At 53.7% G+C, this 15,853-nt stretch overlaps 1 protein-coding gene across 1 annotated transcript in view; it reads right to left on the bottom strand.

Moving 5' to 3' along the window:
* ENPP7 (ectonucleotide pyrophosphatase/phosphodiesterase 7) overlaps window positions 1-15,588 on the bottom strand; it is a 55,560-nt gene extending 39,972 nt beyond the window's left edge. The window contains exons 1-5 of the mRNA XM_021709319.1: window positions 15,252-15,588; window positions 12,417-12,562; window positions 9,673-10,299; window positions 8,654-8,873; window positions 3,212-3,402 (exon numbers count right to left, since the gene is read on the bottom strand). Coding sequence (XP_021564994.1) covers window positions 3,212-3,402; window positions 8,654-8,873; window positions 9,673-10,299; window positions 12,417-12,562; window positions 15,252-15,504 — 1,437 coding nt within the window. The 5' untranslated portion in view covers window positions 15,505-15,588. The remainder of the gene's footprint in view (window positions 1-3,211; window positions 3,403-8,653; window positions 8,874-9,672; window positions 10,300-12,416; window positions 12,563-15,251) is intronic.
* Window positions 15,589-15,853: the final 265 nt, after the last annotated feature.

The raw sequence follows: 15,853 nt of genomic DNA, 5'->3' as shown, positions 1-15,853 counted from the left end.
CGCGGACGAGCGGGTTGCCCCGGGACACACCCCTGCAAATCATCCTTTGCGTGGACACCCCTCCCGGTGGGGCTCAAGATGTGGGGGTGGGTGGGTGGGGGGCGGGGAAGAGATCGGGACGCCCTCCTCGGTCCCAGAGCTGGGGCCTCCCCACTCAAGTCCTCTGTAGGCCTGGGGATGGGGACAGAGTCATTCCTGCTGTTTCCTTCCAAGCAAGTCCCCTGTGTAAAGCGCTGACAGCCATGAGGTGGGCAGCCAGGTCTTAGGACCCCGCCCACAGGAGAAAAACCTGTCCTTCTAAAGACTGGGAAACGCTGGCGTTAAGGAACAAACCCTGGGCCTCATCATAAGCAGAGCTGTCCAGTCACATGAACTTGTGGGTTCTGTTGAGTCTCAGGACAAAATAAATGACCGATTGTGAGCCACAGGGGCTGGGGGTGGTGGCACTCACTGGCAGTCCCAGCAATCCAGGGGCTGAGGTGGGAGGATCGCTTGAGCCCAGGTGATTGAGGTTGCAGTGAGCTAAAATCACGCCACTGAACTCCAGCCTGAGAGACAGAGCGATACCCTGTTCCTAAAATAAATAAATAAATATTGCAAAATGAACCAGAGAGACCCCTGCGTTTGCCACACAGGAGTTTTCGGTGGAAAAGAAGGAATCCTGGCAGCTGCTCTGGGTTCTGGGGAGAATGGACATAATATGTGCTTCAGGGAGAAACCCACCTTCAGGAAAGGGCTGGCCAGGTCCCATCAGGATTGAACTCGGAGATCCTGTCTCTCCTCCCCACTCTGCCCAGAGCCAGCCTGGTGGGTGACGCTGCCTTTTTATCCTGTTAGCATGAGGAGGTTGGGCTAGGTTCGTTTTCATTCCTTCATTTATTTATGACCTTTACCAAGTGCTGTGATTCTAGGGTTTGGCGCCTGGGCCAGCAGCATCAGAATCACCAGGGCACTAGGCCTAAATACAGACTCGCAGGCCTGCCCCAGACTCTGTTCAGAAGTGTGTGTGTCTGTGGGTGTGCGTACACCCAGCATCTGACCTAACAAGGCGATTCTGAGGCAAGTTCAAATTTAGGAACCACTGATCCAGGGTGGTCTTTGTGCTAAGGATGAGACTCCATGATCCCCCCTCTCAGGGGACCCCCACAAAATCCTGGTTCTGAACGTTATAGTTCTCTTCTCTGAACTACCATTGCTCATTTGGGGATCTATCTATGACTTGAGCAAATTCTTAAATAGTCCTTGACCACTACCCCAAGGCTGAATCTGAGCGGGACTGAAGCTATTTCAGAGAAGGCGAAAGGAGTAGGAGAAGCTGGACGAACAGGAGGTTCTGAATTCTTCTTACCACTTCAGAAGCTGCTTGAGAAAGGTTTCAAGGAGTATTGAGGAGCCCAAGAGTACTGACTCCTGGTGACAGCATGCAGAGCCCACTCTAAAGGGGTGGGGCTTCCTGACAAAGGGACAAAGGGGGCTTCCTGTGTCCCAGTGGTCCACCCGGCCATGCAAGAACCATTCCGGTCAGTACCCAGGTGTTTTATGCCTTACTGCTAGCGTCTGGATCGGCCAAATTCAGAGAAGTCTTTGGGTTGATAGAGATTTATGGGGGGTATGCTCTATAAGCGTGGCTTGTCCCCAGTCATCTCCAAGTGGATCCAGGATGCAATGCACAACTTTGTTTCAGCTGCGATTTTTTTCTTTGTAATCGGTTTCACCTGGGCTGATACTAAAATGAGCTTTGTACAGAGAAGTGTAAGACCAGTGTTTAGTTGTGTTCTGAACTCAGCCAACTGGAAGCCAGGAGGGGTGCAGGACACCTGGGAAACATAGACTCCCTGGGGGCGAATCGTTGAGTGCTGGCCATTGGGAAGCCCATGCTGCCTTCCAGAAGCTTCCTGGGCTGGCCACATGGTTGATAGGCGGTAGAGGCAGGTAGGAATGGGAATGACCTCTGGGAGCGGGGGTGACCTCCAGCAGGTTTGCTATTGGCCGACCTCCTGGCGGTCACCTACACCATTACTCTGTCAACGTTTTTCTTTAAGTAAATTCATTCTCTATTACTTAATTTAATTTAATTAAAAAAGACTTTTTAAGGCTCATTGGGATAGGTATAGAGGCCGCTGTAACAGGGTCCTGCAGTTGGGGAGAGAGACTGGGTTCAACACCCTTCAGTTGATTTTAAAAGGAAAAACAAATAAATAAACAAAAACAGATGTAGATGGAAAGTGAGTGGTACTGACCAAACATGGAAGGTGATTAGTAAAACCAAATACAATGCAAGTAGTCCGGTGGTGCTGGCTCACGCCTGACCAAGTTGGGAAGATTGCTTGAGGCCAGGAGCTGGAGGCCAGCCTGGGTGACAAAGGAAGACACTATCTCTAAAAAGAAAACAAACAAAAACAAAGCAAATAAAACTGCTGTAAGAGTCCTTCCTGATACAGTAGCTTGCAGGAACTGGAAGCCTGGTGTCTCTCTCCATGCCACAAAAGAGAGGTGCTAGGACTTGGCTTCATTATCCAGAAACTTTCTGCTGAGAAACAAGAAGCCTTGGAGGTGGGTTTAAAAGAGGAGTGACTTCCTCATTATTTGGTACAAAGTGATCATCACCCTGTCTCTTTAGAACACTTAGGCCTTCCACTACTGGGTTCTGTTGCAAGCCGTTTGCAAGTATTAACTCATGTAATCACTGTGACCACTCTATGAGATGAATCCTTTATCAATGCTCATTTTAGAGATGAAGAAACAGGTCCAGAGAAGTGAGCAACTTGCCTAAGGCTACAGAGCTGGGGAGTCTTGTAGTGCGACAGCTGGATTTGAACCTGGGCCCCGGCATTCCACACCCACCCAAGGCTGCACAGATAGGAAAAACAGCTCTCCCTTTCCCGTGTGCAGCCAGGCCTCAGCCCTGTCTCCTCACACAGGAAGCTTGTTTAGTGGGTTGTCGGCCCGCCACTGAGATGTTTTCGGTGGTGCCCTTGGGACATCCAACATCTGGAGTAATGGAATGTTTAATATGAGACAGACCAGGTTCTTTTCCTCTCTTTTCTCTTCTCTCCTTTTCTTTGCTTTTTCTGTTAGATAAAGCCAATCAGGAGCATGTCTCAAAGCATCTGTTGGCTCAGCCCCTGGAAAGTAGACGAATGAGGTTGAACACACAGACATGGTCATTGTGGGGTCTCAGAGTAAGGCTGGATGTCTTTTGGAGACCAACGTTCTCAGTAGTTATGCCAGCACCTGTGAGCCCTTGCTGCTCAGAGGTGGTAGATGTGGACTCCTCCAGCCGGATGGGCAGGCTTAAGACAGCCAAGACTGGAGCTGGGCCTGTCCCGGAAGGGTCTGGCCCAGCCATAGGGTCAGAGTGGGTGCGGATGGGCAGGCTGGCCTGGGTGTCCTGGGATGTGGCTGCAGGGGATGGGGTGAGGAAGAGGGCAGTTCTTCCAGGAAAACCATTGGATCTGGGGCCGGGGGGCCTACAACCCTTTCCACCCGAGGCAGGACTCCATCCTAGGCAGTGGGTCAGGGGGGACCCTGGGGACTGGATGGAACTAAGGCCACAGGCAGCAAGAAGAGACCCCAGAAGGGGAGAAGGGTTTTGTAGGCAGGAAATAGATCCTGACAAACTCATATTTCAAAGAATGGGTCTCACCCTGTCACAGTCAGTTTATTCTTGAGAGCAGCATTTGACAAACTCAACACCTCCCAAGGCTGGGTTCTCATTCTCCCAAAGGTTGCCTCCCAGAAGCCCCTGCCTGGGTGCCAAGGTCTCTCTGAGGAGCCACACCTTGTCCTCGGGCACTTCAGGGAGGTGGGCACTTTCCTCATTATCCCACTTTTTCAGATGAGGAAACAGAGGCGGGGGCAGTCCCCGACTTCACCCAATGCCACATCTGGGTGAGAGACTAGGGCTGGAACACGAATTTGTTTGACTCCAAAGCCCATGCTCCTAGAAAATAGTTTTGTTTGTTTTTGAGTTGGAGTCTCACTCTGTCGCCCAGGCTGGAGTGCAGTGGCATGCTCACACCCACTGCAGCGTCGATCTGCTGAGGTCAGGCAATCCTTCTACCTCAGCCTCCCAAGTAGCTGGGACTACAGGCACACGCCACCATGCCTGGCTGATTTTTTTTTTTTTAATGTATTGGAGACGAGGGCTTGCCAAGTTTCCCAGGCTGTCCTTGAACCTCTGGGGTCAGGCAATCCTTTCGACTTGGCCTCCCAAAGTGCTGGCATGGCAGACATGAGCCACCGAGCCCCATCCGTTTGTTATTTTTTGCTGAGCACCGCAGCCAACCAGGGCCTATCCCCACAAGAAGGAATGGGTCCCGGTGTTTGTGATCCGTGGTAAGGAGTTAAACATTTATCACACACAGGGGCCGATGGGTAGAACAGTCACCAACCCAGGAAGCCAGCAGGTATTAGGGAAAAAGTCCCCCCCCCTTGTGGGCTATTGCGACTTGGCCGACGTCTGCTCGGCATGGACGGGGCCTGTCCTTTACTTCCATGGGTGTTTGGTGCCGGACAGCGCCCCTCCAGGGTGTCTGGGGCCGAGGTCGAGGCCCACTGGGCAGAGACTCCGGCACCGCAACTGAAGACCCTTCCCTTTCCACCCGCAGGGCTCCCGCGCGCCCCCGCGTGGCCGTAGACGGCAGTGCCGCTTCAGGGACGGGTTTTTTTTTTTTTTTTAATGAACTGTGATAAATTGATTTATTGTTTAAATGATGTTTACAAATAATGCGATAAAACATTTTAATGAACATTTTAAAGACATTGAAAATATTTTTAAAAGCAAATATATAATTTTCAATGGAACATGGTTTATGTTATATAAAATATACTTTTGAAATGTGGAAGTGAAATACACATAGATGAGAACAATGTTTTCTTCTCTTGCTAATTGGGTACTCTATTTTGTATCAGGGACGGGTTTTACAGGAGGGAGACCGAAGGGGAGGGGAGCCCTTTCGGGGGTGCGGGCGGCCTGAGCGCTGGGAGCGGTGAACCTGGGCAGAGAGGCTTCTTACCATCATCACAGTGGCCACGCAGGAGCTGGCGCTGTGGCGACAGTAGCATACGGTCTGTGGCCTTGGATATACTGGGAGGTAAGGTCCATTGTGTCCAGTAGAGCATCACAGCCAGAGTGTCCGCTCAGGGCCCATGGGCAGCTTCCAGAGGTTTCTGGAAGAACAAGTGGCATGTGTTGGGCTGGGAAGAGAGGATGGGGCAGGGTGAGGGCGGGTCTGGAGGAGGTGACAGGACATAGGAGGGAGGGAGTCATGGGGAGGAGGTGTTGGGAGGGCAGGCAGTCGGGGGGCTGTCTCTTGCAGGTTGTGACTGAGAAGGACCCCTGTGGGAATTCCAGCTTCTTGGCTGTGCCTGGAAGGGCACAAGTGGGTGCAGGTCTGGGCATGGGGGTAGAGGAATGATGGGGGTGGCCTTAGATCCTTCTCTCTGGGCAGGGGACAGACACTTTCCCAGGCTTCACTGGGTCTTGAGCAGGCCCAGGGGAGAAGAGAGCCTCCCTGTCTCTTGTGCCTGCTCCTCTGTCTGGTCAGGGGGACCCTGCAAAGCCACGTGAGGGGCTGTGCCTGTAACACGATGTTCCTTTCAACTTATGGCAAGTACCCCTGACACCGTCTTTAGAGAAAAGAAACTGGCCATAGGATGCAGCTCAAGTTCCAGATGGAACTGACCGGCTGTGATGGACACTCCAAGCCAGGGAGCCTATGAGCAAAGCTCCTGGCCACACGCTCGGGCTTCAGGGGCTGCCCCCTGATGGCCGTTGCTGCAGACTTCTTCCCAACGTCATGTTAGTGGCTTGAAATGGACCATGGTGGGAGTATTTACACCACAGAAATGGGCAAATCCGGGTTTTTGTTTTTCGTTTTGGTCTGGAGAGCTGGCTTGCCAGCATACCACTGCAGCTGTCCCTCTGGGGAAAACCCCGTGAGAATAGGCTGGAGATTTCTCATGGTTGTCTCTCTCCAGTGCTTCAATTTCCTTGCATGTGAAATCTGAATCATGGCCTTTTTGAGTCTGTCTCTCGGTTCATGGAGAACAAATGATTGTGGACTCTGGTGCTATGGAAATCCTACGACATTCCTGCCTGGTGCTAGAAGACTTGCTGCAAGGACCAGATACTCCCAAGCATGGAGAGACCAGTGTTGTAGCCGGAGGCACCCAGGACCAGGACTTTAAAACCCAGCATTGGGACACTCACTCTTTGGTGCCCTTGGGCTAGGCGGCTAACGTCTCTGGGTTCTAGCATCATCATCTACAGGAGTGGCTGGGCAGGGCTTTTTTGGGTCCTTTCTGACTGTGACATTGGCCGTGAAAGATTTTGCCACACACGTCTCTACATTCCTCCTTCTGCAAACACGTTCCTCTCCTAACTCATGACAGGACCAGTTCCCGACTCTCCCATCTCACCAGACATGTCTCAGTGAGCAGTGTGGTCACCACGTCTTCTCATCTGGCTCCATGGCTTGAGATACCATCAGTCTGCTGACAAGTCTCAAATCTAACTCCCCAGCCCCAACTCCATCCCTGGGTGCCAGACTGATCTGTCCCACCTGTGCCCAGAAGCAGCTCCATGTGGACATGTCACAGGTGTTGAACTGACATTCACAGAACTCTCGATCCCTCAACTCCTGTGCCTGACACCTTCATGTCTCAGGAAGTGCCTCCACTCTTCACCCCAATCTCAGACCCATCCTTCTTCTTTCCATGTTCTTCATGGACAGAATCTAGCCACAGAACTTGAAGGTTGTGCCTCTCCAAGGTGTTCTGAGTCTGGCCACATCGCCATGTCCCTCCCCTGGCCACTGGGATGTCCTGCCCAGGCTCCTGCAGCAGCCTCTCCACAGGCCACAGACTGCTCCCATTTCTGTGCTCCTGCCCGGTGGTGAGAGTACTTATTTAATCATCGACATCAGACCCAGCACAACTGCATCTGGGCCACCCCCGGCGTGTGATGCCATCCCTGCCACTGCACAGTGGTGAGCTCATGTTCTCTTTATCCTCTCGTGACGGCCTCCAACACGCTGGCCTTCTGTTTCCCCATGAAACACACTCAACCAGGCCTATCCAGGGCCCTTCCTTGACCCCTCCACCTGGGATCTCTTCCCCGAGCCCAGGGTAGCTGGCTTCTGCTCATCAGTCAGGTCTCACCCCAGATCCACCTCCTCAGAGAGGCCACCCAGGCCAGACCACCTGGAACGCAGTCCCTTCCCTATCCCCATCCCTCTCTACGGTCTCATCTGTTCTCTGCCACCGTCACCACCTGCACACTCTGTGTATTGACTGGTTCACTTTGTGCCTGACCACCTTCTCGGTCCCTACGTGACAAACTCCATCCAGGCCTGGATCACCTGGTGCGATCTGTAGCCCAGAGACTGACATCAAGCTGGCTCCCATTACAAATTTGTAGAAGGAATGAATGACTTCTGCTTGGGTCAGAGGGCTGTCACTGCACAGGTAGAAAAGCAAGGGGACACTGTCCTCGAAGGCCAGCCTCAGGACACAGCCCCTGGCACTTTCCTCCCAAATGCACCCCATGTGCCAGCTTCTGAGCTGGCCCTGGTGGAGCTCGGAGATGTGGCAGGGAGGAGGAGAGGTGGCAGCCCTGGCAGGCTGCTGAGGGGTGTTCTGGCTCCCAGGGGAAGGTGGACCTATCGGTCTCAGCTGGGCTGTCTGCTTTGGAAGGCCCTACAGCCCACGGCAGAGAGACTGGGAGGGACTTCCCTGGGGCCCCTCCTTTCCATGAGAGCCACCGACAGCCCTGTTCTGGCTGCCAAGGTCCACAGTTAGGGTATCAGGGGGCGGGATCAGGGAGTGTGATGCCACCCTCCCCTCCTCCGATTCTGGGTCTCTAACCTTGAGTGGTGGTGCATCACACGACCTTGACCAGAAGAAACATGGCTCCCAGCAGTCCCAGCAAGGGAGGCCGGCTGCTTAGCAGGAGATCAGATCCTTGGCTTGTCGGGAGGCCAGGCCCTCGGCTTGGTGAGAGAGCAGGCCCTTGGCTTGGTGAGGGAGTAGGCCCTTGACTTGGTGAGAGTCCTAAGGAAAGCCAGAAGATCCATGAGAGAGGTAAAGGGTGGCTTCTCACCCCAGCTCCTCCATGGTGGACCAGGGTCCTCCGGGAGTCCCCACAAGCCCCCAACTTGCTCTCTTATGGCCCCCTTAGTCCCATGTTCACCATGGTCCTTCACAGCTTGGCTCAGTAGACTTCCCCACCCCAGCCAGGCCCCTACTAGGGTCCACCATCTTGATAGCTTCTGGGTGACCTTTGCCCTTGAGGTGCATCAGGGTGGGGGTGGGGAGGTGTATGCGTGGGGGACTGATAGAAGAAGATAGATGAAAGGATATTCTTAGGTGACTGTGGTGGAGAGTGGGGTGTGTAAATCCAGGTGCCAGGAGATGGACTTGTTCCTGGGGCAACCCACATACTTCTCTCCATTTCCATCTCAAAGGAGGCTGTTCCCTCTGCCCGCTTTCCCTCTTGGGGACCCAGGATGCACAAGGTGCTTGTGGGGTGGCCTGGTTGTGGGCATGAGGTGTGCGCGCGCGCACACACACACACACGTACATACACACACATGAAGCCACACCAGAACGGGCCTGGGCGGAGGGGTGCCAGAGGGGCACCTGCTCTCACCTGGACGCAGCATGGGCAGCAAGGTGCTGAGGTCCCCGTCGTTGGCCTCCGGCATGATGCCCAGCAACTGGCACAGGAGCTCGTACACATGCACGCTCTCAAAGGGCTCCACCTCCAGGCCTGTCTTGAAGCTGGGGCCCACGGCCCGGAAGATGGTCTTCATATCTATGTTGTTGTTGTCAAAGCCGTGCTCTCCGTTGTTGAACTGGACGTTAATCCTCTGCCAGGAGGGGGCAAGAGTCCCAGATCCTTGCTAACCCACCCTCCCCTCCAGCGCCCTCTGAGGGTCGGCAGCTGCACTGTTCTTTAAGGAAAATGTCAGTAGCCCCAAAGCCTGACAATAGGAACAAACTCTGGTAAATTGCCAACATCTGGAAGTGGTTAAAATCTGCAGTTCTAGAGCCAGAATAGTTGGGTCCATTCTCAGTGTCTTCACTCACTGAGTAACTTTACCTCTCTCTGCCTCCGTTTCTCACCTATAAGGTGAGGATTTTACTAACCCCTGCCTTCAAGAACGACCTCCAATCTTCAGTGACCCCATGGGTATAGGCCAGTGCAGAGGACCCCATGAAGGAGTTCCAACGTGGGGGCGGGAGGGGTTCTGAGACTTAGTTTCTCTGAATCCTGAGACCCCAAAGATCAAGGGGGAGACCCCAAGGAAATGCTGAACGTCTCTCTGCCTCTTTCACGCTGTGTTGAACGTTTGCCCCACGAGTCACTCCCTTGAGGGGTTCCAGGCTTCCCGTTTAGCGCCCCTGGGTGCTCTGCTGATGGGGGATCAAGCCTCTCCCTCTTGCCCGCCTCTTGCAGGCCCCCATGTGGCTGGACTTCCCACCTGCTACCCGAAACTCATATGTGGATGTGCACCCCCCACCCCTATTGACAGTGAAGGGCGTGTCCCTTTGGTGGCTGGCACTCCTCAAGTAGCTAGGATTAAGGGATGCTTTTACAGACATGGAAGGACCCACAGCCCAGCCAGCGAGCCCCGCAGTGGGCCGCGCCTCCAGGAGGTGACTCACCCCGTGGATGACGTAGCCAGGGTCGCTGTACATCACCAGGGGCGTGACACGGGGGTGGTTGGCGTAGTGGAAGGACTCGGGGAACCACTCCTTCTTGTAGACATGGAGTCTGGGATGGGCGTCCTTGAGCACGGCGTACACCTTCTCCAGCATCCCTTCCTTGGGGAGCAGCATCCCGTTGGGCCCATAGTCCAGGAGCTCGAACTCGATGTCCCGGAAGGTAAAGTTGGGGAACTTGTGGAACTCCACCAGGTCGCTGGCTTCCTTGTCAATGGTCGTCATGCCGTGGTCGGACGTGATGATCAGGTTGAGGCGGTCCGTGAGGCCGTGGATCTCGATGGTGTCTCGGAGGTAGCCCACGGTCCGGTCCACCTGCCTCACCATCTCCTTCCTCTCCTGGGACTCGGGACCGTACTTGTGACCCGTGGAGTCGGGTTCTCCAAAGTAGAGCGTGACCAAGTCCAAGTCTTCCTTGGTGAACCACTGCATCACCGTGTTGATGTTGGCCCTCCACTCTGTCTCGTTTTTGTAGTTGTGCAGGATGCCTTCCTTCCGGCTGAGCGTCACGGCCATCCCTTGGTAGGTGACGTTCCCGCCAGGGTAGAAGAAGGAGCCCGTTTTTAGGCCCTGCCAGAGTAAGGCAGCTTTAAGGACAGGGCTCCTTGGTGGGTGCCCCCATTCCATCTCCACTAGCACATTTCCCCCCATCCCCTACTTCTCTGCCCACCCATCCATTACCGTTTCTAGCTGCAGCCATGAGGCTTTTTATTTTACTTTTTGAGTCAGAATCTCACTCTGTCGCCCTGGCTGGAGTGCAGTGACATGATCACAGCTCACTGCAGCCTTAACCTCCTGGGCTCAGGTGATCCTTCTGCCTCAACCTTCCTAGTAGCTGGGACTACAAGCATGCACCACCAGGCCGAGGTAATTTTTAAAATATTTTGTAGAGATGAAGTCACACTATATTGCCCAGGCTGGTCTCAAACTCAAACTCCAGGCTGGGCTCAAGCAATCCTCTTGTCTTGGCCTCCCAAAATGTTCAAGATTACAGGCATGACCCACCGTGCCCTGCCTGTTGTCTTTTAAAAAATTTCCTCTTCCTTTTGTTCTAGAGACAGTTTTGCTCTATCACCCAGGCTGGAGTGTAGTGGCACAATCACAGGTCACCGTAGCCTCAACTTCCTGGGCCCAGGTAATCCTGCCTCAGCCTCCTGAGTAACTGGGACTATAGGTGCACACCGTTACATGTGGCTAATGCTTTTATTTTTTTGTAGAGACAGGAGTCTCGTTATGTTGCCCAGGCTGGTCTTGAATTGCTGGCCTCAAACAATCCTCCTGTCTCAGTTTCCCAAAGTACTGGGATGACAGATGTGAGCCACAGCATCTGGCCAAGGCTTATACTTTCTGAACTGTCTCTTATCTCACAGCACCTGGTAGACTCAAGCACTCAGTTAGACAATGGATAGAAAAGCCTCCCCAGATACACAGTATCCTCATCATTGTGGTTCCAGGTCCCTTAAAACCACATTGCCTGGAGAGTGTCCCCTTCTGACTCTTGTCCAAGTGCAAGTCTGCAAGTCCCCTGCCCCTCCAACCTTCCATCTGTTTGTCCTTCAGCCCATAAATCACTGCTTTATTTGGAATCTGCCCATCCTCCCATCCCCTGTTCATGCTGGAGGGCCCCCCTCCCATCTGCTCCTGCAGGCCAGTCTTTCATTGACTCGAGCCTCATGAGAAGCCAGGGTCTCTGTTTTGGCTTTCTACTCACAGGCCCTGTGGAAGGAGCCATGAGCACATGTATAGATCCTTCTGGAGTCAGGGGAATCAGACTCAAGTGGAACAATTGGCTGTCAGGTAGGCATAGGCACTGGTGTTTATTCTGGGCTCTCCTTGGAAACCTCCACTGACTTTGTTGACCGGAAGCCTCACTTCTGGGCAGGAGGCTCCCAGAGCATTGCAAATTGGTGAGATTCCTGGGTCAACACCACAACCCACCTCTTACGTTATCTTTGGCCCTTTAGAATTTTGAAATGTCCAGCCCCGAGAGGGGTGTGGAACGGGAAAGAGATAAAGCCATTTTGTTGTTAAATATTTTCTTTTCTTTTCTTTTGAGTTGGAGTCTCACTCTGTCACCCAGACTGGAGTGCAGTGGCCACTCCTGGCCACTGGAGCCTCGACCTGCTGGGCTCTGGCGATCCTTCCACCTCAGCCTTCCGAGTAGCTGGAACTACAGGTGTGCGCTACCACACCCGGCTAATTTTTTGATTTGTTGTAGAGATGAGGTCTTGCCAAGTTGCCCAGGCGGGTCTTGAACCCACGGGCTCAGGCAATCCACTCACCTCAGCCTCCCAAAGCTCGGGATTACATGCTGAGCCACCGAACCTGGCCTAAATACTTTCTTGTTGAGTCCCAACTGTTGTCCTTGTGTGACCCTACCCCAGTGCTGCAGGGCCCAAGGGAGCAGTTGTCCCTCTGCTGAGGGGACAGAGCAATCCCTCTTGGCCCCAGGGCTCCAGGGAAGTCCTGGCAGAGCTTGTCCATGGGCTGAGCCTGTATGTAGCCCTCTGGTCAGTCCTCAGCAGCACCCACCACCCACTCCCTTGGGGCCCTATTTAACACCCTCCCATGCCACGAGGCCAGGAGCTGCAAGACTCCCAGAGCCTGGAAAGGGCGCACTGTGGGTCTTTCAGGGTCAGGGCCTCATTGGGGCCTAGGCTGGCGTCCATGTGGGCAGGGTGGCATACCTGTCTCTGGGCCGTGATCCAGATGGGCACACTGCCGTTGTCCCACCACCTCTGGATGCCCAGCGTGGCATGATAGGGCAGCTTCACCTTGCTGGTAGTGTTGTAGTACATGTTGTGGACCACGCCGTGGTTCTCGATGTATTTGCCTATGGAGAAAGAGGTGCAGGGGGAGGTGGGATGGGCTCGGGGTCACAGTGAAGGAAGGACTGAGGAATGGAAGACACAGCATGGCGGCAGGCCAGATTCCCCATATTCCGGGTGGGGGAGTGGGCCGGGAACAGGGTGGGTGAGGGGGCAAGCTCTCTGACGCTGTGTCGGAGAGTCTGCCCCCAGTGGGAGCCAAGGTTCTAGGTCACGTTCAAGACGAGCAGGCCCGTGTCCTTTGGCCTGCAGCTCCACTTCCACTCTCAGGAGTCGATCCTGCAGCTAAATGTGCACATGTGCACGGATACACGTGCAGGGACCTTGGCACTGCCCAGGTCATTTTAGCAAAAGATTGGGGGCAACCTAGATGGTCATCAGAAAGGAACTGATTAGATAAATTATGGCCGAGCCATCTCTCCACATCCTCAGCAGGAATTTACATGAACCGAGGAGAGCCCCAGGAGATTTTTTTGAAATGTGTTTTTGCAAAGAAACACGGCCATGCAGTACTAAATCCAAGAGGTGAGAAAAGAGGTGATGGAGAGTGGCCCTCCCTCCCCTTCCTTGTAGGCAACACAGAGAGTAAAAGGGATGAGGTGTGCAAGGGAGAATGACACGCCTCCAATTGTGGATAGAAATGCTGTGGGTGGCAGGGGGGAGCCCACAGTGGCTCATGTCTGTGGTCCCAGCACTTTGGAAGGTAGAGGACAGAGGCAAGAGGACTGCCTGGGCCCAGGGGTTCGAGACTGGCCTGGGTACATTGGCGAGACCTCATCTCTACAATAAATCAAGAAAAAAAAAAATTAACCGGGTGTGGTGGCGCATGCCTGTGGTTCCAGCTACTTGGAAGGTTGAGGCAAAAGAATCACCTGAGCCCAGCAGGTCAAGGCTGCAGTGGCCATGAGCGTGCCACTGCACTCCAGCCTGGGGGACAAAGCGAGACTCTGACTCAAAAAAAAAAAAAAAAAAAAAAAAAGGTTAACTTGGGTCTTAGGGGTGGAAGCAATCACTTGAAATAGAAAAGCTGATTAGTACAAAACAAGCTGGGGAGGGGGTTGTAAAACAATTATCGATTGCTACCTCTGAGAAACCGGTTCTGTCCTTGGTTGGCGATTAAAGGGTAAAGTGAACAGCTAGAAAAAAAGGACAACTAGTCAGTGTTAAAATGGCCGCTCCTTGGTCGTAAAGATTAAGTTTCTAGAAAAAGAAAAAAAAAGAAAAGAAATGCTGGTGGGGCGATAAGCTGTCTTTATCAGGATGAATAGCGTCTCCCAAAGTCATGCCCACCTGGAACCTCAGAGTGTGACCTTTTTTGGAAATAGGGTCTTTGCAGATGTGATCAGTTAGGGGAAGATGAGGCCACGCTGAAATAGGGTGAGCCCTGCATCCGATGACGGGGGTCCTTGTAAATAGAGGGATTTTTTTGTTTGTTTGTTTTGGTTAGAGATGGGGTCTTGCTCTGGTTGGAGTGCAGTGGTGCAGTCATAGTTCACTGTAGCCTTGAACTCCCGGGCTCAAGCAATCCTAGAAGAGGGAAGTTTGAACACACGGGGAGAGGGCCAGGTGAAGATGGAGGCTGAGGTTGGAGTGATGCTGCCGGATGCCAAGGACTGCCAAGGACTGCTGGCAGCCCCCAGGAGCGGGAAGAGGCTGGAAGGATTCTCCCCTGGAGTCCTCGGAGGTTGTGTGGCCCTGCAGCACCTTGATCATGGACTTCTGGCCTCCAGAAGAACAAAAACCAATTCCTGTGGTTTTAAGCCACCCAGTTTGTGGTCCTTTGTTGTGGCAGCCCCAGGACACTGACCCAGAGTCTTTGAAGGATACACAGAGTCTGAGAGGCAGTGGCTGCTGGGGGTGTTGGCTTTTCACTCTAACACCTTTTTGTGCTACTTGGCTTTTAAAAACCTGTGTCTGTATTGTCTGCAGCCTGGACACATCTGGCAGGGAGGGCGTCAGGGGTGATAAGTGGAAAGGACAGAAAGGATTGGAGAGGAGAAGCTGGCAGAACTACCGTGGGCTGGAGGGGAGAGAAGCTCTCCTGTTGTCTGACATACTCACCACCTCCAGAAGCCCTTTGGGGTTTCCTCCCTGTGATCACTGTTTAATGACCTCATTTTTTTTTTTTTGAGACAGGGTCTCTAAAACCTACAACTGAGTGCTACCACACCTGGCTAATTTTTAAATTTTTTTTGCGGCAATGGGGTCTTGCTCTGTCACCTAGGCTGGAGTACAGTGGCATGATCATAGCTCACTGCAGGCTTGAACTCCTGGGCTCAAGAGATCCTCCCACCTCAGCCTTCCCAGTAGATAGGACGACCGCTGTGCACTGCTGGGATGCCTACCTAATTTTTAAACATTTTTTATAGAGGTGGGGTCTGCTCTGTCACTCAGGCTCAAGAGCAGTAGCACAATCATAGCTCACCGCAGCCTCGAATTCCTGGCATCAAGCAATTCTTCTGTCTCAGCCTCCCAAATTGCTGGGATTACAGGTAAAAGCCACCCTGCTTGGCCACCCACTGAGTGTTTTTATTTGCCTTTGATTGTCACCAATAGCGAGGGTTCTTAAAGGTCCCTTGGCTGTGTCCTGTCCTTGGAGCAAGGACCTCTTGCCTGGAGCAGGGCTCTGGTTCCCACTGGGGATCCCCACCTGGTTCTCAGATCCTCCTGCCCCCATCCGGAGGCGACACTCACCAGTGACCAGGGTGAAGTGGCAGGGGCTGGTCATGGTGACGAAGGCGGGGGTCATGTAGCGAGCCTTCACCCCGTCTCGAGCCATGGCATCCAGGTTGGGGGTGTCCACGTCCTGGTCATAGTTCCAGCGGAAGCCGTCGAAGGACACAAGAAGCAGCTTGTTCCGGGAGCCCTGCCTGAGGAAGGGTGCCCCAGCCCCGGGAGCCAGGAGGGCAGCCAGAGCCACGGCCAGGAGGACGGTCGAGTGTCTCATAATGGGCTCTCCAGACGAGCAGGGCCACGGGGCTGGTTCAGGCCGAGGAAGAGAGCAAAGTCCCAGGATCACCAGGGCTGGTCTTATCCCAGGCATCTTTGGAAACGTGGCTCTGCACGTAATGACGTCATACCAGGGAGGACAGCTGCCTGGTGGCGTCGGTGCCACCCTCTGGTCCCGGCCTCACGTGTGTGGAGTGGTGTAAACGTGTACGTCTGCCTCTCTTACCCACTGAGTCTCCTAGGTTCCTCCCTTCCCTTCACCCTCCTGGAGGAAGGGAGGCTCAGAGCCCAGAAGGGAGCCCATCCCATCTGGAAAACTGCTCCCCCGCTACCGTGGCAACTCTGGG

The sequence above is a fragment of the Carlito syrichta genome, unplaced genomic scaffold (assembly GCF_000164805.1).
Source record: "Carlito syrichta isolate Samal-C Ts95f unplaced genomic scaffold, Tarsius_syrichta-2.0.1 Scaffold172165, whole genome shotgun sequence".
NCBI lineage: Eukaryota > Metazoa > Chordata > Mammalia > Primates > Tarsiidae > Carlito > Carlito syrichta.
The sequence above is the reverse complement of the archived record's forward strand: the minus strand, read 5'-3'. Positions and strand labels throughout refer to the sequence as shown.